At 42.7% G+C, this 23,470-nt stretch overlaps 1 protein-coding gene across 1 annotated transcript in view; it reads right to left on the minus strand.

Annotated features, from left to right (window-relative positions):
- OXCT1 (3-oxoacid CoA-transferase 1) overlaps positions 1 to 23,470 on the minus strand; it is a 124,889-nt gene that overhangs the window by 84,440 nt on the left and 16,979 nt on the right. The window contains exons 4-6 of the mRNA XM_019531690.1: positions 17,201 to 17,336; positions 11,441 to 11,590; positions 7,565 to 7,671 (exon numbers count right to left, since the gene is read on the minus strand). Of these exons, the coding sequence (XP_019387235.1) occupies positions 7,565 to 7,671; positions 11,441 to 11,590; positions 17,201 to 17,336 (393 nt within the window). The remainder of the gene's footprint in view (positions 1 to 7,564; positions 7,672 to 11,440; positions 11,591 to 17,200; positions 17,337 to 23,470) is intronic.

The following is a 23,470-nucleotide window of genomic DNA, read 5'->3' on the forward strand; positions in this document are numbered from 1 at the left end:
GGGAATTCCTCCCCTCATATATGCTCCTGATTACTTTTTCCAGTGCCAGACTGAATAGCAGCAGAGACAGACCAACTCCCTGTCCAAATCCAGTTCTAACTGAGAAGAAGTCTGATTATCTTTCACCGTTTCTGATTTGTTTCTTGATTCATGCATACAAACTTTATTGAGTTCAGTTAGTTTGTTGGAAATTCCTAATTCAACTAAGAGGGCCCACAAGGCTTTCTGGAAGTCTATGAACAGAATACATTCTGTGGCACAGCAAAGAAATTAAAGACTTACAGGTTTTTTTCTTTTGTTGTTTGCTTTGTTTTTACAAAATTGAGTTAGTTTCTGGGTATCCTTACTTCCCAGCTTATATCTTCTTATCCTCTCACAAGCGTTGTCCAATGCACATCACTAGCTTTTTCACCATGAGGCGCTTTGGGCCAACACTGCCACCTCCTGGTTTTCCATGTTTTGGCAAGTGCCAAGCACTTTCATGCTAATTTCTAATGCAGGAAAACAATGGGATAAAAACATCTGAAAACTTATGTGGAGGGCTGGAAACTGTTTTATTCATAGTTAGCAGAAAATATAAGATCTCCAGGGGAGTCTAAAGGAGGAAATAACACATTGTTCTTTTAGTCTCCCATGGGACTGTTTTTGTTTGTTTGTTTTTAAAAAATATAAGAAGAGAGAGAGACCTCACACAAAAGGATTTAAGTACATATTCCTTTCTCAGTACATGACTACAAGAATATAAATTACTAATCATGGTGAGAGGAAAATATACTCCTAAAACTAGCCAGAATTAAAAAAATCAAGTGAGACAGGAGAACCATTTTCGTGCTAAATGCACACTTAATTTTTGAGCTTTACCATAGATAATAAAAAGCAATCCAATTAAAACATTTCATCTAAAAAGCTCTAAAAACAAACTACCTTTGGGGAATAAATACTCAAGTTATTAGATGGTATGTTTCATAGATTTCATAGACATCAGGGCTGGAAGTCAGCTGGGGTCATAGGATCCCAGCAAGATAAGCATCCAATTTACTCTTGAAGGTGTTCAATGTAGGTGCTTGAACCACCTCCGCTGGCAGACTCTTCCAGACCTTGGGGGCTCGGACAGTAAAGAAATTCTTCCTTATGTCCAGCCTAAAACGGTCTTGCAGGAGTTTGTGACTGTTCGACCTAGTCATCATGTTAAAAAACTATCAAATAGTTGTGTGTTCATTAAGGTCTTGATTATATTACCTTCATATCCCCAGCTGGTATATCACTTGTACGTGCATTTATTGCAACTGAATATGCATGCCCTGTAACTGACACTTACAAGCATGCTTGAGTACAAGTGTGCTTTTAAAAATAAATAAATGGTAACATCAACATGCTTTCTCCACGAACACTTTTTGCAATTGAAGTTCACATGCATCTCTTTAGTGGGACCCTTGCTGCTCCTCTGAGCTCTTTAGTTATGAGCATAAGCATTTTCTGAAGGTGAAGGACCTAAAAGCAGCATTCTTCAGAGGCTGCTGTTATGGTTATGTTTATACTGCAGTCATAAATATGGCTTGCAGCATGGCGCCATGATTTTCTCATTACCTCGGATGCTGCTAGCAATATAGCTGTAGCAGCACAGATTTCAGCGCAGGTTTACTTTCCTTGCCACTTCACAAGATATAATAACCTATACTGAGCTCAGTGTTACCGTGACTAGAATGCTACTGGTACCCAAACTACCCAGGGTCTCTCTACAATACTCTGCATTTAATCCTATGGCTAGAGTGCAAGTGTACCTTAATTGCTGAACTTCCAACATCCTTATGCTGAGAAAAAAGCTCCACTTTCCGAAGCTCCACTTTTTGAAGGATATTAGTACTGAAAGCATCTTCCTTCCTTTTCCTTAATTTATAGCTCATAATATCTAGTATGTATAAATATACCGTAAATTGTCCGAAGTAGTGCATCACTGACGAGGCAGTCTAGGTAATGAGTAATCGGTAGGCAACTCCTGCCAGCTTAAATCAACACTAAATCTATTCATTTAGGAACCCAAACCGAACTCAAGCCATTCCAACAATATTCACTTTGAAGGTGCAGACTAGAGTAGTGCCAGCCAAGCTACATCCAGTATGTACACACTGACATTCACGTTCAGGAATACACCACACAATGGGCTAAAATTCACAAGTGACAAACCTACTGCTGATTTTGACTGGTTTACAGACAGGCTTATATAAGAGGGGCCTGCAATAGCAGGGGGCATGACTTCATAACACCAGAAGGTCCCTTCCAGTCCTATGACAAAAGGCATTGGTGCTGATGCAAAGACATCACAACTATGCTTGCAGAATTACTACAGGTAGAGTCCAGAAGGGCACCAGTACTGAGTGGTACTGGCTAAAGAGATGGTGGATACTCCATCTAATCTAGACCTACTAATGAACTTACAACTAGGGCTGTGCAAAACAGAAGCATTTTGTTTTGACCAGAGTTTCAATGTTTCGACAGACCAGTGTTTTGTTTCGACTTTTGTTTCAAGTCAAAATGGCTGCTAAAGCCTGTTTCGTTCATAGGATATAAGGGGGAAGGTCGAAACAGGCTATAACTTTGTCATTTTGAGCCAGATTTGGACGAAACATGCAGAAATTATAGCCACTTCTGAGGGTATAATGCATGCAAAGCTTCAAGAAGAGAGGTGCAGGGAGTTCAGAGAAACTGCACCCCAAAAATCTTGAGAGCAATACTCATGTCACATGTATGTGTTAAGCCACAGTGGGGACAAAACTGCATGTGTGGTAGCTCCTCCTGAGGCCATGAAGCCTGCCATGTTTCAAGGTGATAGGTGCAGGGGGGTTGGAAAAACTGCACCCCAAATTCCTGAAAGCAAAACTTGTGTAACGCGTAAATGCTAGGACGCAGTGGGGTCAAAACTGCAGGCTTGCTAGCCCCTGCTGAAGCCATGAAGCCTGCCAAGTTTCAAGAAGATTGGTGCAGGGGTTCGGGGGAACTGCACTCCAAATTCTTGAAAGCAAAACTTATGTCATGTGTATGTGTTAAGTCACAGGGGGGTCAAAACTGCAGGGATGGTAGCTCCTGGTGAGTAATGGTCACAGTCTGGACACCCTACTTATGAAGTAGTTTTTCCTAATGTTGAGCCTGAAACAATCTTCCAGGAGTTTGTGACCATTACTCCTAGTTTTCCCCGAGGGTGTCCTGGTGAACAATTGTTCACCGAGCCCTAGATGTATGCTTCTGATGTAGTGGTAAACTGCTACCAACTCCCCCCTCGGCCTTCTCTTTTTCAGGCTGAAGAGTCCCAGGTCCCTCAGTCTTTCCTCATATGGCTTGCTGTGCAAGTCTCTGATCATATGAGTGGCCCTTCTCTGGACTCTCTCAAGCTTTACCACATCCTTGTTAAGGTGTGGAGCCCAGAACCAGGTGCAGGGCTCCACCTGTGATCTCACCAGTGCTGAGAAGAGCCAAGTAGAGCAGGATGTAGAAGTAATTGGCTTACCTGACTAGAAAAACAGACAAAGACCAGAAGTGCTGATACTGCTTAATTCAGTTAAATGTTCTGAGATAAGGAATCCTGCATGCCTTGGGTTATCCTTAGGTTATCTTGATATCTTGCCCTGCGCATAGATAGTTTGTTTAAGTAAACTTCCTAAATTTCTGTGTAATTTAATATTGTTTTGTTTCTCAAGGTATATTTTTTATCTCTTTCTCCGTCTTAAGTATAAATACACTTGTAACCTTAGAGAGTCTGAGAAATCCTTTGAAACAGACAAGTGGGTGATTCCCCTTGCTGCATGGAATTCTCCCTGTGATCACAGTATAGCCCTAAATAAAGAAAAGCTGGCTCTGTCAGTTCTGATTCAACCACAACATGAAGTTTGATTTCTTCCACCAGGAGAATCACTTCTTTGCAATGGTTTTGCTGGAGATACATCAATTGATGCACGCCAGTGTATTGCTGGCCCTGCTGGCTACAGCATCGCACTGCCGGCTCACTTTCATACTGTGGTCAATTATTACCCTCAGGTCTTGGTGACAAGTGATGGGGGATCTTCAGTCCTGCTGCCTGATGAGAGGCAGCAGTTGCACAAGCACCCATGTCATGAGTTTTGCCTGTCAGCAGCTAGAGGAGCAGGGCCCCAGAACACCCCCTGCACCTATCTCCTGGACAGCTGGCAGGCTTCGTGGCCACAGCAGGGGCTAGCATCCCTGCAGTTTTCACCCTGCTGCACCTTAACACACAGTGTCACCCATGTCACAAGTTTTTATTGTCCGCAGCTTGAGGTGCAGTTTCCCCCAAAACCCCTGTACTTATCTCTTTGAAACTTGGCAGGCTTCATGGCCTCAGCAGGACCTAGCATGCCTGAAGCTTTGACCCTGCTGTGGCTTAACACATACATGTGACATGAGTTTTGTTTTCAGGATTTTGGGATGCAGTTTTTCCAAACCCCCTGCACCCATCTCCTTGAAACATGGCAGGCTTTGTGGCCTCAGTAGGCGCTAGCATTCCTGTAGTTTTGACCATGATGTGACTTAACACATACACTTGACACCAGTTTGGCTCTCAAGACCTTGGGGTGCAGTTTCTCCAAATCTCCTGCATTTATCTTCTTGAAACTTGTCAAGCTTTATGCCCTTGGATGGGGCTATCATTCCTGCAACTTTCATCCAAATCTGGCCAGAAATGACAAAGTTATAGGCTATATTGACCTTCCCCAAAATAGCCTATGGGCAAAATGTTGAAACAGTGTCAAAACGGCAAAATGTTTGACTTGCCTCATTTTGTTTCAAGGCTGTTTCGACCACCTGTTTCATTTCAATTTTGCTGTTTTGACCTTGAAACAAGTCAAAACAGTGTCAAAACAAAACCGGTGGCAAAATTTCACACAGCCCTACTTACAACCAGTAGAGTTCCTGTTGAATTCCATTGAAGTTGCCCACCCAAACAGTGGAGCCTAGTTCCAAGGTGAAATCATCTTATGCAGGCACTTATCATAGCTGGCTCAGGAAAAATAATTTAAATCTCCCTGTAACTAAGGGATGGGTTTTTGGTTCTCTTTAAAAGTATCAGAAATATTTTGGTTACATTTCCTTGGTTAAGTGCACTTTCCTTGAAAGTGACAGCTATTAGAACAGCCCTCTTGTTAGGCTAAGTTTGTCTAGGGGTCAGTATAAATTAAATTTGGAGATAATGCAGCTATGGAGGTGCATATCAAACACAAATTTGGCAGGGCACAGAAATAAGCTTTATCCAATAAATTCTGTGCTTCGGAAAGACCTGTTGCAGTTCAATCACATGCTTCTCAGCTAGTGTTAGAATCTATCAGTGAAATATGATGGCCTGTGTATAGCTGAGGCTAGAAGACCACATTGGTTCCTTCTGTTCTTAAAAATTTAAGACATATACCTTAAGTCCTTTTATTGAAGTGAAAATGTAAAGGTTTTCACCTGATCCTTTAGTAGGAAAGGGACTAAGGGTCTTGTCAGATTGCTTCATTTGAGCTACTGCCAGAAGGTGGCAAAGACTTAGGATATATACTACATATGCCGTCCCCGACCAAAACATGGTAAAACATGACAAGAAAACAACTCCCATAGTTCCAGTCATGGGCAGCACCAGGAAGACTTCAGCTCAGTTGGTCACATCAGAATACTGCAAAATGATAAGCAGTAGGTTATCTAGTAGGACTGTCCAGCTGGCAGGTTCCACTGTCTTAAAGTCTATCATGATTTCTCCTCTCTACTTTTCCAATGGGCTATACATAATTATTAAACGGCCTAACTATGGTACAATTGCCGTATGCCCTTAGGCATTGGTGAGCATGTCTTCCATAAAGAAGAGATCACCATTAACTCTGAATTAAGTTACTTCATTTGGTAAATTCACTAACTGGATGCTTAAGTGACTTCTACTCTATTTGAAGCATTCCTAGTATTCATGAGACCTCAGGAACATGGGGGTAGAAGAAGGAAGCTGAGTGAAAGTGAGAGGGAAGAAGACAGACAGAGGGTGATGCAACAGAACAGCGGGGTCCAACCTTTTTGGCCAGTGCACCACAAATTAGCCCCAGAACCTCCCTGAGTGTCCTTCTCCTCCCTGATCTGTTACTCTGCTCTCTGCCCTGTGTGCTCCCTACCCAAATTTGCTTCTCTGCTTTCTGCTCCTGGCCCTGTGCTTCCTGCCTAGTCTGCTGCTCTTTCTGCTTCCTGTCCTGTCTTCCATTGCGCTGCCTCCCCCTTCCTCAATCTACTACATGCCAGACACAGAGAGGTTGTTTGTGCTGCCCTGGCATACATGTCACAGGTTGGCCACGCCTGCAAAAATCGAGTTATCAGCAAGGAGACAATGGGAGAATGTGGAAAAAGAAAAGGAGAATACAGCAGGTATATGACTGTAGAAAGGGAGAAAATGTCAGGAAAAAGATGAGTATAAGGAAGCACATATGGATCAGAACAGAGATGGAAATGTCAGGGAGAGCAGGGACAAAAACAGGTGGGCGAACCAGAACGACAGTTTCTACGTCCCAGGGTCTGAAGAGGGGCAAATGAACAGCCAAATAAGGAAGCCAGTGTTTCTTTGTAAGAGAACATGTAAGATTCCATTTTCAAACAGAAATAGTGACATCTTCACTGAAAGGTTGAATACCAGCAATCAGCCAACACGATTCTTTTTTTTCCTTTTCTCTCTCAAGAAAGTTATGACAAACCTCTACGGAGAGCAATACCCCTTTCTGAATTCCTGGTTCCTTCAATACTTAAAAAGGTGAATCACTTAGTTAGATACTTTCTTATAAGAAATTACTGGTAGCTGCCACACTGCTTACCTTTTCTTCTGCCAGCAGCAAAACAAACAAAAAACTGCTGTTAAAGTGAACCTCTCCACTAAATCTCTGGGGGAAACCAGAGCAAGAACACAATGCACCTGCTAGGTTTTGCATTGGTCTCTGATTGTGACTAAAGCTGTGTTCTAGAGCTTTATAAGGGGACCCAGGCCAGTTTCATCACTGTACCAACTTGTAAACTTTTCATTAAAGGATGGTTTTCCCTTAATGTAAATGCTTGGTCTAAAACCACTGAAGTCAACAGAAGTTGAACTACTGTCTTCAGTGTGGGGCAGAATGAAGCTTCTATTTAACTATTTGGATTACAGGTTAATAGCAGCTGGCTATTATTTCCACATATGTGAATGTCCCCAACATGCTATCCTTCAGAAAAATAGAAATCAGACCTTAACCCCAGAACAGCAGTGTGCCCAGAATGCTGTTATATTTCTCTGTAACCACTAATGGCTTTCGTCTATTCTGCCTCCTTTTTAACCCCAATTTTTATTTCACACCTGCATTTGTATTCTCCAGGGTCATTAATATAAGCAATATAGCCTGCCATCTTATAGCATTGTAATTTGGCAGTAGGGCAAGAAACCAAAGTTAAAAGTGAAGCCAGTAAAATATTCTTTTGCTATCAAACAAGAGATAGGATTCCATTTTCCTTTCATGATTCGAACCACAAGAGAAGCTTTTCTGTTGACTCCTTGGTTACTGTGATAATAAGCAAGCCGTACCTGAAAATGATGTTTCCTGCACGATCAGCCTTCCATGCCTTTACAAGTGCAAAATCACCTGTAATTGACTTCTCCATAATATAATGACGGCCATCAAATTCTCTCACCTGTAGGGAAAAATAATTCACTATTAAGATGCGGGTTTAATCAGACAGACTAATTAGATACTGCTTACTGTATCTGATTTATTTTTCAGGCAATTCAATTTAAATTTTCTTTTGTTTCTATGTGAGTTTTTGGCTGAAAGACTGAAATTCAAGTGGATAATAGCAGAGAAGCATAAGGAGGCAGCAATTGAATTTTATAGTTGTTTATATCTTCCTTGGTTAGACAAATAAAACCAGAATCAAGGACTTGATCCGGCTGCACCACCTACTGGAACTTAGGATGTATTGTTCATTCAGCACTGCACTGCAAACACAAAGTGAGACTCCTCTACTGCTGAAATAATATGGACCAACTGCATATGCACACTAGGTAAAATTCACCCACTGAGGCCCCACACAAGGTCTATGTATCCTTTTAGGCACCTATTGACACCCCACCATCATGCAGACACTTTTAGACAGGGCTACTTTCAGCTGCTGTCCTCAGAACCTGTATTTCCTGTTTCTCACAGAGCTGTGTTTTTAACTGAGAAACAAACAAGAATCAATTACTTTAAAAGATGCATCAAATGAGATACATTTGTAGGCAGAAACTTTCCGCAGATGTATTTATCAAGGCCCCAGCTCTTCAGAATTATGGCAAAGCTGCAAACAATGGAATCAGCTGAAGCAAAGCAGAACACTGTGGGTGCATTAAAGGTAGAAACCAAAGTCCAGCTCTGGTAAATTTATCTCTAGATTTAATAAAACACATCTGTTTTCTGTTCAGAATTGTTTAATGATGCTCAAGGCAAAACTCTTGGAAAGAGATTAGGAAGCTAGAAGAAATGAGTCCCACTGGAAATCATATTAAATCACCAGAGGCTAGGCATTTATGCAGAGTATTTCTGTTTGAATTTGTCAATTGCTGAGGCCCAGAAACAAAAGGTGCTGGACCTTGCTAAATCCTTAGAAGTTTGGATTATTTCAAAAGTTACCCAGGCTGAACTGTGTTGCTGTGTACACATGAAGAAAATGCAAAGATAAAAGTTTTGAACCGTTTCTCAAGCACTGCCATTATATTCAAAACAGTTGAGACAACTCAGCAAGCCTGCATTTGTACCGTCTTTAATAATATGTAAGCATATCCCTCCATAATGAAGAAAAACTTTGGGTTCCTAACAGTTTAAATAAAGGGTACGGAGGCTGAAGTGATCCTGGATTGGAATCTTACTACTTGTAATGAGCGAGCCACAGAAGATGGCATAATTCTGGACAAAGGAGAGGAGCTTGAGCTGCCTAACACTCAAAACTAAGTCAAAGAGTGGTTCCCTAACTTGTGACAGAGAGATGCTAATCAACTGTCTACATCAAGCAATGATACTCATACTAGGGCTCCCAACCCACAGGCTGCTATTCAAATTACTACCTGCAATTCTTTTTTTAGGCATGCCTTTCATGATGAGCGCAAAGCTCTGCATTTGGAACAGAATAACCACATGCAAAAATACAAACTGGGGAGTGATGGGCTAGGCAGAAAAGGAGCCAGAAGTTAGAGAACCAGAAAACTAAATGAGCCAACAGTGAGTTCTTATTGCAAAAAACCAAAAAAATGCTAACAGCATACTGGTGTGCATTAACAGGAGTTAAGGGAAAGGGAAATGATTCTTCCACTGACGAGACCGCACTTGAAGTACTGTGTTCACTTTTGGGAACCACAATTCAAGAAAGATGCAGACAGATTGAAAAAAACCAGTGGACAGAAACAAAAATGATTAGGCCTCAGACAAATGATTTACGAGGAAAGATTGAAAGAGATAGGAATATTAGTTTGGAGAAGAAAAGACTAAAGGAGAATTTGATTATAGCTGTCAAGTACCTGAAAGGTGATTATAAAGGAGACAGATATATTATTTGTGATAGAGATGTGCATAGCTTTATATACATATTATCATTTTGTTTTGCATTTAAAAAAAAAAAGGATAGAAATAACCTTTTTTGTGGCTGTGGGAACAGGACAAAAAACTAACCTCAAACTGCAGCAGAGAAAATTTAGGCTGGAGATTAGGAAGAACTTTCTGACTATGAAAGTGATCAGTCATTGGAACAGGCTACCTGGAGAAATTGTGGAATCGCTATCCCTAGAAACTGTTTGTCTAAACCAGGGGTAGGCAACGCTTCATAGATTTCATAGACATTGGGGCTGGAAGGGACCTCAGAAGATCGAGTCCAGCCCCCTGCCTCAGGGGCAAGAAGCCAGCTAGGGTCACAGGATCCCAGCAAGACGAACATCCAAATTTCTCTTGAAGGCATTCAAAGTAGGTGCTTGAACCACCTCCGATGGCAGGCTATTCCAGACCTTGGGGAAGAACTGTAAAGAAGTTCTTCCTTATGTCCAGCCCGAAACGGTCTTGAGGGAGTTTATATCATCCGACCTTGTCATCCATTAGGCACAGATGCACAGCTAGAGGTAGAAAAAGGAAACCTTTTCCCTTCCTCTTTAGATGACAAGACCCAGGTCCATCCATTCTTATATAATACATTCATTATGTTCCAGGTCTTGCTTCTATAGAGTTCTTGAGTATTCACATTAGTATCTGAATGGGGAAAAAAATATCTGAAAAAGATTGATACCACGTCAATTACACTTTAAGATCTAGCCACACAATAATCTCCCTTTTAACTTCTTATCTAAGTAAATCAATTCTTTAATGCTGCATATCACATCTTTAGAAAATCAGAGAAAGGATGCAACTAAAAACAAGCACTGTGGTGACCAGACATCAGCTGACAGACGGAACATAAATTCAGGTGTAGAAACAAGACGCATAATGCAGAAGAAAGCTAAAGTATCCAAAATTCTGATAATAAAAAGCAAGCTCTGAAAAGGAATGGAGGGAAGAAAGAGCAAAAAGCTCACTTATGGGGCTCAGTGAGGAGCTGCTTAAAGATCTGAGCTTAATTAAATGAATCAGGTACCGGTCATGAAACAAGACAACCAAGTAAAAACATTCAATAACTTGTTGAAGGAGGTGAAAAAAAAAAACAGAATAGGTTGCTAATGGTAGCCAAAAAGGTTAAGGACTGTAAGAAAGGCTTCTTTCAAGGGAGAAGAGAAACGGTAAAGAGGAAGTAGGCCACTTAATACATTGAAGAGGGACACTAAATTAGATCTTAAAATATCATAGTGATAAGTTCTATGTAGAAACAAAAAGTAAATTACTGGTTGCACGAAAAATTACATGCAAAAGAGAGAAGAGGACACTATCCTGCACAATTAAGACATCCTTTTAAAAAGAGCTACATAAAAGCAGCGAATACTTCAAAAATAGCATTGCCTTAGCTCTAATGAGGTTGCATAACCTTTATTTGGGCAAAGTACAATCTCTGCTGTAACCAAATGAGCATCCAGTATCAGTAACATTAGCCACTTACTGTTTGTGGATGCTTCCTTTTCTTCAGATTTTCTCCGATTTCCATACATAGGTCCTGTTTCTCAATTTGAAGCATTATGCATTTCATTTCTTCATGATTTTGACGGCTTATAATAACAAACCATATTTCCCACTATAAACCCCTATCGGCAATATCTGACCATGATATACACATGAAAATCAAGCTCACTTATTTAACAAGTGTGCTGCCTTTTCTGATTTCATCTAGTTATCAGGCTAGACACAGTGAAGTTAAGAATGGCTTGGGGGAGCTGATATTTCTGTTTTTGCTGTGAACCTGGAAGGAGTTCAGACTCTTAGCATGAAGGTTTTGTTACAGTGGAATAGCTTCTTACCTCTCTTGGATGACTGGCAATGGCAACAGTGCCATCTGTGTTGTATTTGATAGGTGCTCCTCCTTCTTGCACCAGTGTCCCATACCCCGTACTTGTGTAAAACGCTGGAATTCCTGCCCCTCCTGCACGGATTCGCTCTGCCAGGGTGCCCTAGAGGAGAACAAGCAGATAACAGACTTCAATTTGATTTCCGCAAAACAGCAAGTATGTTATGCAGTTTGTGCACACTTTCTTTGGTCTTGCAACTTGGGGCTTTTCTTATTTTTTTTCACTAACTAACATGATTGAAAGTCATTCAGTCAATTTTCTCCTTTTTTTATTCTCTTCTGCTGATGTGGTATAGCATTTGGCAATAAAACCAGCCAGTTTTTCAATAGCATATTGTAGTCAAACTCCCTGCTCAGTGTCAGGCTCTAGCTCTTTGTTATATCTTATTTGCCCCTTGCTTAGCTACTTGTTACCTGAATAATCAGTCACAGTCATCCATTCTGTATCATCTTCCTCATTCTCCACTTAACTGCCTAAAAATAGTCCTTTATATCAACCTATAAATTTGCTTCATCTCTAGTCCTCAAACTCTGATACTCTAGAACAGGGATGGCCAGTCTGTAGCACACATGCCACAAGTGGCACACGCAGCCTGTGTGTGTGGCACACAGGAAGTCAGGGAGGAAATGCAGATGCAGCAGTGACAGATAAGGCAGAAAACAGAAAGCAAATTGGGTGGAGGGGAAAGGATCCGTATAGCACTCAGGGAGGGTGCTAGGCTAATTTCTGGCAGGCCTGCCAAAAAGGTGGGCCCCACTGCTCTAGAGTAGTCGTTCTCAACCTTTTCAGACTCAAGGCACCACCCCCAAAATTTTCAGAATTTAGCAGCACCTCATTTTAAAATATTAATATAAACAAATTATAATATAAGCAGTATAATTCTACTATGAATTGTTTTTGATTATATAATAAATATATCAAACCAAAGCACATAGGGCAGTTTCTGCTCATGCCAGTGGTGCCAGCACTGTAGCATCCCAGTTGAGAACCATTGGTCTATGGATAGCTGCTAACATTCAGAGTTAGAATCATAGAAAATGAGGGCTGGAAGGGACCTCAGGAGGTCATCTAGTCCAACCCCCTGCTCAAGGCAAGACTATCCTCAACTAGATCATCCCAGCCAAGGCCTTGTTTACCCAGGTCTTAAAAACCTCCAAGGATGCAGATTCCACAACCTCTCTGGGTAACCTGTTCCAGTATTTTACTACCCTTCTCATGTGAAAGTTTTTTCAACTTCCCTTGCTGCAACTTGAGACCATTTCTCCTTGTTCTGTCATCTGAGACATTGAGAACAATCTAGCTCAGGGATGGGCAAAATGCAGCCCGCAGGCCAGATGCAGCCCACCAAGCCGTTCTATCCAGTCCGTGGGGTCCCTAATGATTTTGGAAAATTAATATTAATCTGCCCTGGGCTGCCTGTCATGCAGCCCTCGATGGCTTGCCAAAACTTAGTAAGTGGCCCTCCACCCAAAATAATTGCCCACCCCTGGTCTAGCTCCATCCTCTTTCTAGCCACCCTTCAGGTAGTTGAAGGTTTTATTAAACCCCCTTCAGTCTTCTCTTTTCAAGACCATTCTCCAGCTGAGAAGCAATGCTTTTTAGTTTGAACAGGAAACAGCAAAGGAGGAACACCAAGTTGTCGGCTTGAATAAACAGAAGATTACTGTATGATCTCTTAAATTTAATATGCAGAATGCACCACCTCACCTGCATTCTGTCCTGCCTTATTGTCATCATCATTATGCAGTCTAATATTGTGCGTAATACAACTTATCAAATCCCACCCTACCCACTAATTCCTGTACAAAACCCATGACTTCTGATTGATTAAATGTTACATCTTTTTGAAAGATATGTAATCTTGATGTAAATATGGATAGCCCATCTAAAGTTATTGAAGATCAACTACATCTAGCAAGTTGCTCCAGGTGTTAATGAATTTTACTGTTGAATATTTACATTTCGTAGGCCCAGAATTGTCATAGATCTTAATTCACACAAAAACATCTGTGAAATTATTTTTTCAAGGTGGGGTTACTGATTATGAAGTGGGGAGAGGAAAAGTGGATTGTGAGGTTGGAGGGAGTAAGGGGCATAGTGTGGGATGGAGGATAGAAAATGTTTGTGGTGGAAGAATACGGAGCAGCCCATGGTAGAAAAGGGTGCTGGATGCTTCTTCATTTGTGTCTGGGATTCTGATAAGGAGCATCTAGCCTAGAGCCAAGAATGATTACATAGTATAACAGGGCCAGGCATTTATTTGGGGCAGAGGGCCGCTTGATGGGTTTTGGTGAGCTGTCGAGGGCCACATGAGCAGCCCCACCCCTTCAACTGCTCCACCCCCTGATTGCCATCTTGGGACTGGAAGCCCCACCCCCACCCCTGACCTTTGCCACCAGAAGCCCCACCCCCTGACCCCTACCACTGGAAGTCCCTCCCCTTGCACAACTTACCAGGTAGCAAGGGGTTGTGACCCCTCTAACATCCTGCCTCAGCAGTGGGGTTTCAGGGGCATCAGACCTCCCCCAGAACTTTCCCTCTACCTGTGCCAGCTGGTCCCAAAAGGACCACCACCACTTCTGCTGGCCAGTGCCGATCCAGTCGGGCTCACCCCGTCCCCAGCAGCACCTGGAAAGTTGGCTTCAGCCACATGCTACTCTGGATGGGACAGACCCAGCCAGATCTGCACCAGCCAGCAGAAGCAGTGGCAGAGCCGTGTGCCGCTTGGGATGGGACGAGCCCGGCTGGAGCGGCAAGGGCTCAGCTGCACTGCCCCCTGCCTGCACCGGTCAGTGCCGAGTGGCACACAGCTCCGCAGCTGCTTCTGGGTGAAAAATAAAATGGCATCATCCACCAAGATATCATATATCTGAGATGCATTTCACAGTGAACTAATGTGAATGAGAGTCCTTTTGCAAAGCAATGACTTTTAACAGCCAAGCTTCTGAAATGAACTTAGAACAATTTGGTGGAAGAGTTCATGAGTGAATTTTAGTCCGAATGCTAGGAGCTCTGGCCAGCAGAAGCAGCGGCAGAGCCGTGTGCCACTCGGGACTGACCAGCGGAGTAGGGGGAAAATGCAGCTGAGCCCCTGCTGCTCCGGCTGGGCCCATCCTGTCCCAAGCAGCACATGGCTCAACTGCTACCTCTCCTCCCTGGTGCTGACTGGGCCAGAGCTGCGGCCCAGCTGCTGCTTCCCCTTCCCAGTGCCAGCCCAGCCCGAGCAGCACAGCACAGGGAAAGCTTGCCCAGAAGCCACTTTCCTAGGCTTACCTGCAGGGCAGGGCCCTTTCCAGTCCCGCGCAGGAGGCAGAACCTGGCCCAGACACGGTTTCCCCTCACCGGCGCCACAGGTTCTGGCCCAACTCCTCTGCCCCCTCAAGCTGCAAACATGGCCTGAGCCAGGGGCAAGGCGAGGCCAGCTGGGGCAGGCCGAGGTCGGGGTTGGTTGCCTTGCAACCAGAACCCAAGGAAACAGCCTGAGGTGCTGCAGCCGGCAGCTGATGCCGCTGGAGGCTTTTAGAGGGGCGGTTGCCATTACCTGGGTTTTGAAGGGGCTCTGTGGGCCGGAGGGAAGTGCTTGGCAGGCCGGATGCAGCCCACAGGCTGTATTTTGCCCACCCCTGTAGTATACACATGGCAAGGGTCAGATTTCCACAGCACAGGATTTCAGGTCTTCTTCCTGGCTTAATTAACAATGTCCTCAATTCTGGGAGTATGTCTAGTCTTTTGAGATTTCAGAGCTTATGTTTTAGTAACTGGCTCCACATTTAAAATCATTTAATACATCTATCTATATTGAAGACTGTAAAACTAGCTTTATGCAGCTAGTTTTACAGTCAGATCTAAACAGATGTATGATCAATGATGGTACTCTACTGTAGCCTTGTACCCAACATTCCTGAGCCTTAGCTATGTTAGGCTGAAAGGCTAGTGTATAAGTAATACATGATAAAACAATTAAATATATGCACGTTCAGATTTAACATAAAAGTACTACTAAAATAATAATTGGTTATTGTCTTTCTACATTTCACACAAAAGTCCAATTCTAAATCTTTTCCACAAGGTGGCAGACATTATGTATTTACTTCTACTCTCACACACAAAGCTGCAAAAATACAAACCTTTTCCTGTGACACAGACTACAGCCAGAGACTGTTTCACCAATTGCATTTAAAACTACCAGTAATTGCATGCCCTTATATAAACACACTTTTACAAGATACCTTCTCTAATTTAAGGCCTACTTTTTTCTAGGGCTGGCAAGTTGGTCAGTTGACTGGATACATATTGTCAATTGACTAGTCAATTGACTGCATATTTTTGACCCATGACAGATTGTAGATTTTTTGGTAAAAATGCTAATTATTTTCATAATTCTCGTCAGAAACATGATTTTTTTTGTTGTTCTTGACATATTAATGGAAAAATTGTGATTTTCTGTGTATTGTTTGGACCTACTGGCAATTTTTTACTATTTTTTACGAATATTTATCCGGTCAATTGACCAAACTTTATTTGACCAGTCAAATACCCAATGCTGCTTCCTTCAGTCTCTCACTCATCTTGTTACTTCACATGACCACACAGTCTCCCAAATTTCATAGACAGACATCAGGGCTGGAAGGGACCTCGGGAGATCATCGAGTCCAGCCCCCTGCCCAAAGGGCAGGTAAACAATTAAATACTCGCCTACAGCAAGTGTGCTGGAGCCAGCCCACGGAGCTATGACAGCATTCATTGCCACAGCAGAGCCCCATGGCAATTGACACTGACTGCTCCCCTGCCATCAAATTTCTAGGCCCATGAGGAGCCCCATGGGCTGGGATGACATGGTCCTGTGCACTAGCCACTCCATGGCCATGTCCAATGCACTTGGTCACACCCATGAACTAACTCTGCCCCCACACTGGATCAGACCTACAGACCTACGTTGTGAATCAACCATGCACTGGACCAGGCCTGTGCACTAACCCCACGTGTGGATCTGGCCCATGGACTGGCCCCACACTACTGTTCTGGCCCACGGGCCCAAAATGGTTAAAAGCACCAAGTTAGTTTATAAGGTGCATCTGTGCCTTGTTGTCTGCCCCACTATCTTTTCACCATTGTCCTCGAACCATTACTCCCCACCTGACCACAGTCCACCAGTGCCTAGGATACATTTCTCACCCTCTGTTCCTCTTCCCAGTTATCTCCTCCCTCATCTCCACAGACTGGGTTATCTTCTATTCCTGCTCCACTCTGCTCACTTTCACTCCAAAATCCTGACTTCCCAGTTCAGTAACTTCCTGGCTTCCTTCCCAAAGCTGACTCTTCATCTCCAGAGTACTGAACTCTCTGCCTCTGAACTTTCTATGAGCACGAACCATGTGGGGAAAAAATCTGTGCCTTCCCTGTTTTTCTAGCATACTGTGGACGTTAACAATAACAAACAGCAAACCTGTCATTTTTTTTTAGCAAAGCAATTTATCACCAAAAATCACAACACTTCATAATGAGCAATCCATTTTCTCAAATCAATAGCAGTCCACTCCAAAATGTTGAGAAACTGCTAGGTGTGTTTACAACACAGCCCCACCTATAAGAGAAACAGAACTACTGCATAACAACATTAAAATAGAAAAGATATCTTCAGAAAATAAGATTAGTATCATCTATCATTACAGCTTTAAAGAATTGACTGATCCTTTAAAGAAAGCCTCCTACCTGAGGTGTAAGCTCAACTTCCAGTTCTCCAGATAAATACTGCCGTTCAAACTCTGCGTTCTCTCCAACATATGAAGATACCATGCGTTTTATCTGCTTACTTTGAAGTAAAAGACCAAGTCCAAAATTGTCAACACTATATAGAAAAAGAATAATACAAGGGTTTATAATAGCAAAATGCTTTGTATCTTGAAAACACTTTATAAACATTAGTGAATTAACAGAACTGTTAAACTGAACTGGACTATTGTTCTAGCTGTAATGGTCCAAGAAATAGGAGAGCAGCAAGATTTTTTTGGTGACATCTTTTACTGGACCAGTTGGAAAAGATATTAGACAAATTTTTGGGAACAATGTACTCTTTGTTAGATCTGGGAAAGAAGTGGAAATAATCTAAACTAAATACAAGATAAAACAGCGGCTTCTGTACAACTCCACATGTAAAACAGACACTTGAAGTTGGTGAGGAGGACTGTAAATTAAGAGGTAGGGTAGATTTGTAAGTTTGGTTAGTCGAAAACATGCAAATCTATCCTGCCTTCTACTTGACTTCAAGCTAACACAGCTAACTACTTCTCTCTGTAAATTAGGAGACCAGAGATGCTATCAAAAGTAGCTTCCCAGCAAGGGAAGAGCAGTGGAATAGATAACATAGGTATGTAAAAGAAAAAAACTATTCAGAAAGGAAAAGGGTCTTTATTACCTCTGGATTACTGAGAGGTTATAGGAGTCTTAGATTATAACCAAGACATAAAACCATCATCTATGTTTAGTCCGTCATATTTTAGTTAATATTAGTGTCAACACTAATTAGATAAATTAATCAACTAAAACTTAAAACATAAATTAACTGATTGCCACCTAAAATTACCTGGATAGCAAATTTATTCTCTTCATTTTACAGATACATAAATAGATGTAAAGAGCAAGTCCTGGTTTTTAGAGGAAGTAAATTGGAGAAAAAATCCAATAAGCCCCAGCAGAATATTGTGCTCATGTATGATCCAGAAGCTGTCAAACTTAAAACCTCAACACTGTACTTAACAGTGTGCACAACTTACACATAGATGCCCTCCCTGTACCCTCAGGCATTAGACTAAATGATATAAGAAGATAGATCCTAACATCATTACTGGTAAGAGAGATAATAAGTGACAAAAAACACCTACTCCATCAACTGTTAACTAAAGACCTGGATAGATGGAGGCTTAAAAGTTGTAAACTATTTATAGATGAAGCCCACAAGCTCCTAGAAGAGATTGGGGATGCTGAACCCAACCTATGGGCAGTAACTGAGTGGGCCAACCACTGGGAAAGGTCAGAGCTATTCCTAGAGCATTTTATACCAACACCAAACAAGTCCCCTGTTGGGCATGCCTTTGACAGAGGAGCATGGATCAAGCTCAACAGAAGACTGAGATGTGGATACGGACAATTCAAAACAACACTTCACAAGATGAACATCTTGGGCACTCCCCTGTGTGAACGTAGTGTCCAACAAACAACACTGCACTTAATTCAAAGCTGCAATCTTTACAAATGCCCAGATGGGGCAGATGGAATTCGCACATTGAGCAATAACACCAGACAGCGACTCATAGATATTGAAGTTGATTATCTGATGCCATACAAAAGTGAGAAAAGAAGCAAATATGTCACAGCCACATTAAAATGTACCTACCCTTAGGCCTCGCTTTTCTCAAGGGGAGAACATGCTAAAGCTTTTCTTTTAAAAAGGTATTTTGAATATGAAAGTTACAAGTGCCAGTTCAGTTCAGTTTTATCTTTAAAAGGTGCTGCATCTACCAATAAACAGCCACAGCAAGTCCTAACCTGCTTCTGGAGAACAAACAGCTAACTTAAAAGCATATCACATCTCCCCTTACACAGATGCCCAAGGAAAGGATAAGAAGAGAGGAAGCTTGGAAAATGAAGAAGCAAATCCCCACACACTAGTCAGAAAACCAGACTGACAGCCAATCAGAACAGAGTTTTTTCTATTTTAATTTTCTTGTTATAGTAAACATTGACTTCCTTGTTAAAAACAAAACTTCGAGGAAAGACACTACAGGTGCTATTAAGATTTTTCTTCTCTGAGTCACTCTCCCAGCTGATGGGATCATATTAGTTTAAAATAATGCATGCTAATGTTTCCACAGTATCACATTAATGCTACTACTATTATTTCTAATACTCTAAAGCAGTGGTTCTCAACCAGGGTGCACAACATCCTGGGTGCTTTGAGATCCTATCAAGGGTGTCTCAGAGTACCATGCAAAGCTGGCACTGTTAGGTGTGCAAACATGATTAGCAAGATTAACTCAGGAGACTACAAATAAGAATCCACACCGTTCAACGCATTCTGGCCCGTTGTGGTCTTTCTATTTTCTTTGCGATAGAAGAATTGCTGTATTATTTGTCTGTAGTCAAAAAAGTGAAAATTAAAAGCTGGCATTTTCCAAGGGGTGCCCTAAGTCTATCAAAGGGTGCCTTGAATCTGAAAAGATTGAGAATCACTTCCCTAATGGTCACTATTGCATCCTGCAGAGCTGCTATGATACCTGGTTCTCTCTTGGCAGATCATGGTTATATTTTGAGCCACCTCCTAAGCTTTTGTTTAAAAAACAAACAACAAACAAAACAAAGCTGTGCCTGCCTCTCGCTGGGCAAGGGAGCCGTGAGTGAAGCCCCCATGGCTGCCTTACCTGGACCCATCCCCTGCCCAGCCCCAGCCTCCCGGCACTTTAAAAGGTGGGCTGCAGGGCTGTGCTGGACAACTCCCGGGGGGCACCTCCCAAACATTTTGGATGGTTTAGTTTTTCTTCGGACATGAACACTGTGTGCCCCCAGAGGCTGGGGGGGCCACAGCAAGCTCCCGCAGGTGGCAGCAGTGCTGTTGGGGGCGGTGACCACCCACAGATGCCACCGGCAATATCAGCAGCAGCCAGCGGCAATTAGGGACTGCCCACAGATGCCATGTCAGCCGCACCTTTTTGAAGGTGTGCACCACCAATCTCAGGAGGTGCATGTGCGCACCCCCTACATGTTGTCAATGGTTTTGGAGATGTTTTTTGGAGCCTTCCATTTTGTTTCAGATTTGGTGTTTTGGGCACCAAAATGGGCCAAAACACCTCTGAAATTAAACATCTACTGACATTTCACAAAGCCTACAAAAAACCTTTCCTGTCCCTACAGAAATTTCATCTTGATACACTACTTTATGATTGCAAAATTGTCAAAGATTTGATACTGGAACATGACATGTGCTATCTGGAGACTTCCCATATTTGCAATTCTCTGAGGCGAGGATTCCACTGCTATAGAATTAAAAGAATTCAGGCCAAAAAAAAATAAAAGATTTAAACCCCCACTGAGCATGACAATCATGGAAGCTCAAACACTATAGACCTGACTTATGAGATAATGCAACATTAATTCCTCACCCAAGACAGATGAGGAACAAACAGAACAAGTCCAAGGAAAACAAGTAGTATCATCAGGGACAGTGAAAGCACTTCTGCGATGCACCTGACCGAGGTTCTTTGGTCCAAGAACAGGGACAGAGGGGCAAGCTGTCCTTTCAGTGGACTATAATCAACTCTGTTGTACACATTGGCCATTAAGATAATAACAAGAGGAATAGCAGAGAGTACAAAGAGGAGCCCAGTGCATAAAGATACATATCTGTGATTGTGCGTAGCCATTACAAGTGCAAATGCAAGTCAAGAGCAGATTTGTAATGATCAGTAAGCTTTTCGCCTAATATCCCCAAAAGCTGTTATCCCTTGTCTGGCTGCCTCAGAGGCACCTAGTGAACCGCACTCTCCTGCAGCATGATTTTATATACCTAGCTGCAGAATACCAGTATGCACATTTTTCTACAGAAGACAAAAAAATCTTGGGGCCATGAAGGCCCCACAAAATGCCTCTTTGTTGGCCTCATTATCATATCAGCTGTTTAATTATTTCTGAGGGAGCTCTATCTGTTTATGTCCAAAATGAGAGCAAGAGTACAAATGAGGAGGGGGAAGAAAGAGAGAGAGGGGGAGAAAAGAGAGAGGGGATAGGGAAAGAGAGAGAAGCTCCAAGGCGACTGGAAGCATTTGCATTCTAGGACTGCCCTGCTTCCCCAGCACACAGATTTCTTGCAGATGTGGGGTGGGGGGCCAGCGGGGGGGAGGACGGGAAAATGGCAAATTACTTTAAAGTTCAGTACGCTCCCACACTGAGCACAGCACATGCCCAAAAGAGGCAGTGCACTAGTTGCACCCAGTTTTCCCAACATCTGTATAGATCAGGTGCTTCAGGGGGCTTTTTTGGCACTTTGATAATAGCCAGTTGAATCAGCTTTAGCTAAAAGCACCAAAAAGCCCCAGTGAAGTGCCTGATCTATACAGATGCTGCAGAACTGGGTTGAAGTAATGCACAGCTGTTTCCAGTAAAGCACACTTTTTCCCTATGTCTCTCAGCAACCACAGTGACCAGCAGCACCTCACCTTATGGTCCTTATACATTGATATGACAAGGTTACTTTTTATTTGATCAAAGTAGGCATTTACATGCTCTGGGGTGCTGTTTTTCAATTGATATAATATTTTTATGCTCAAAATGTACGTTGGTTTCTGTTTGGTCCCCTGTGACTATACATCGGGGACACTTTGTTCTAACTTTAAAGTCTCTTTCAGTTAGATTGCTTAGTAAGCAATTTCTCTGTTCCTCCTGCTCGCTAATTGAAGCACCTATCCTAAAACATAGGGACACAGATTTTTGGATGGAAAACGTTTTTAGGATTTTATTATACTATTTTGTTACTATTCATTCATTATTATAACTTTTCACTTCCCTATATTATACTTCTGTACCTTCTTATGGGTAGAAAATTTCATCTTAACATGTTCCACCAAAACACAATTTATCAGTTGAATCAGTTCCTTGAAAGCAGAGCTCCTCCTGTCACAGGGTAATAGCACGGATCATTTCAGCATCTGAAGATAGAGGATAGGGCAGACAAAGTTTCCTCATGTGCTTTGGAGAGGGTTTGTAAAGCAGAGGAACTTTACACAGGAGCATATCTAGGAGGGGTGCAGAGGCAGTTTCACCCCACTTCCACAGTGAAGGTCACATGCCAGTAGCTCCACTTCCCCATGACTGAGTCCCCTGAGGTGTCCAGCCCCAGGAAGGAATGGAACACGAGGAGGACAAAGCAGGATGAAGGAGGACCCACGTGCTGCTGTCTCTAGCTGACCCAAGGGCAAAGGAAACCCCAGGACTGCTCCTGTCCTGCTCTACCTGACAACTATGGGGGGTGGCTGTATAGGATGCTGGGGCAGTGCCAGGGTTGAGTCTCTGCTTCTTCCCTCTCCATCATGGTTCCCCCACTGGCCTGGGTGCTCCAGCCACGGGGAACAGCTATGTGAAGTGCCAGGCAGAGGAGGATAGCAGTGTCAATCCTTCTCCTCCAATACCCGCTTTTAGACTGTGGGGGGGAGGCACACAGGGAGCAGGCAGGAAACACAAACACCTAGAAGGCAGGGGAGAGGGGACCTCTCCTGTGGCACCAGTGGCATCTTTTGCATCCCTTCCCCTTCAAATTCCTACATCTGCCCATGCTTACATCTATCTAAGCTACTCCCAACCCCCTACTCAAAGGACTCCCCCAGCAAAGCTGCCTAATGTAGTCTTTTCTACAAGGACTGGAAAAACATGATGGGTTCAGTCCACTTGCACCAACATGGGAGTCCTTCTATTTACTTTATTGTGAGGTCCCATAAGTGTGACTCTTCAAGATGCAATATCTGTCCATATTCCACAAACAAACTTTCTTCCTCCCAGGTATGGAGGTCTTTTGCCAATATGGAGCCTGGTAGCAAAGAACCAGCCCACTTTACCCTTTATGCCTTTGTAAAGGGACACTAGACTTCACCAGATGCTTTAAGCTAAAATATTCCAGACTTGAGCCTACAGAGTGCAGGAGTATCAAGGGTGGACTATATATGGATGGCACATCTTAAAGAACTAGAACAATTGGTTAATTATGTTTCTGCAAGTGTTCATGTAAATTCCTTTCCTGGAGAGTTACAAACAATAACCAGATGAATGTGCATGCCTACATGAAGACTGCAGCACAACTTTTCCCAAAGAAGCATTAGACTTCAATACTGGGGAACAGTGCTTTCCAAGGTGGGGCTTAAAAACCCAAGTTAGAGCTTTAATACATCTCAGATAGATATACCTCTTAAGGAAGTTCCAGGTGCTGCCTCAGGCCTAGTG

The sequence above is a fragment of the Crocodylus porosus genome, unplaced genomic scaffold (genome assembly GCF_001723895.1).
Source record: "Crocodylus porosus isolate Cpor-Errol unplaced genomic scaffold, CroPor_comp1, whole genome shotgun sequence".
NCBI classification, from domain to species: domain Eukaryota; kingdom Metazoa; phylum Chordata; order Crocodylia; family Crocodylidae; genus Crocodylus; species Crocodylus porosus.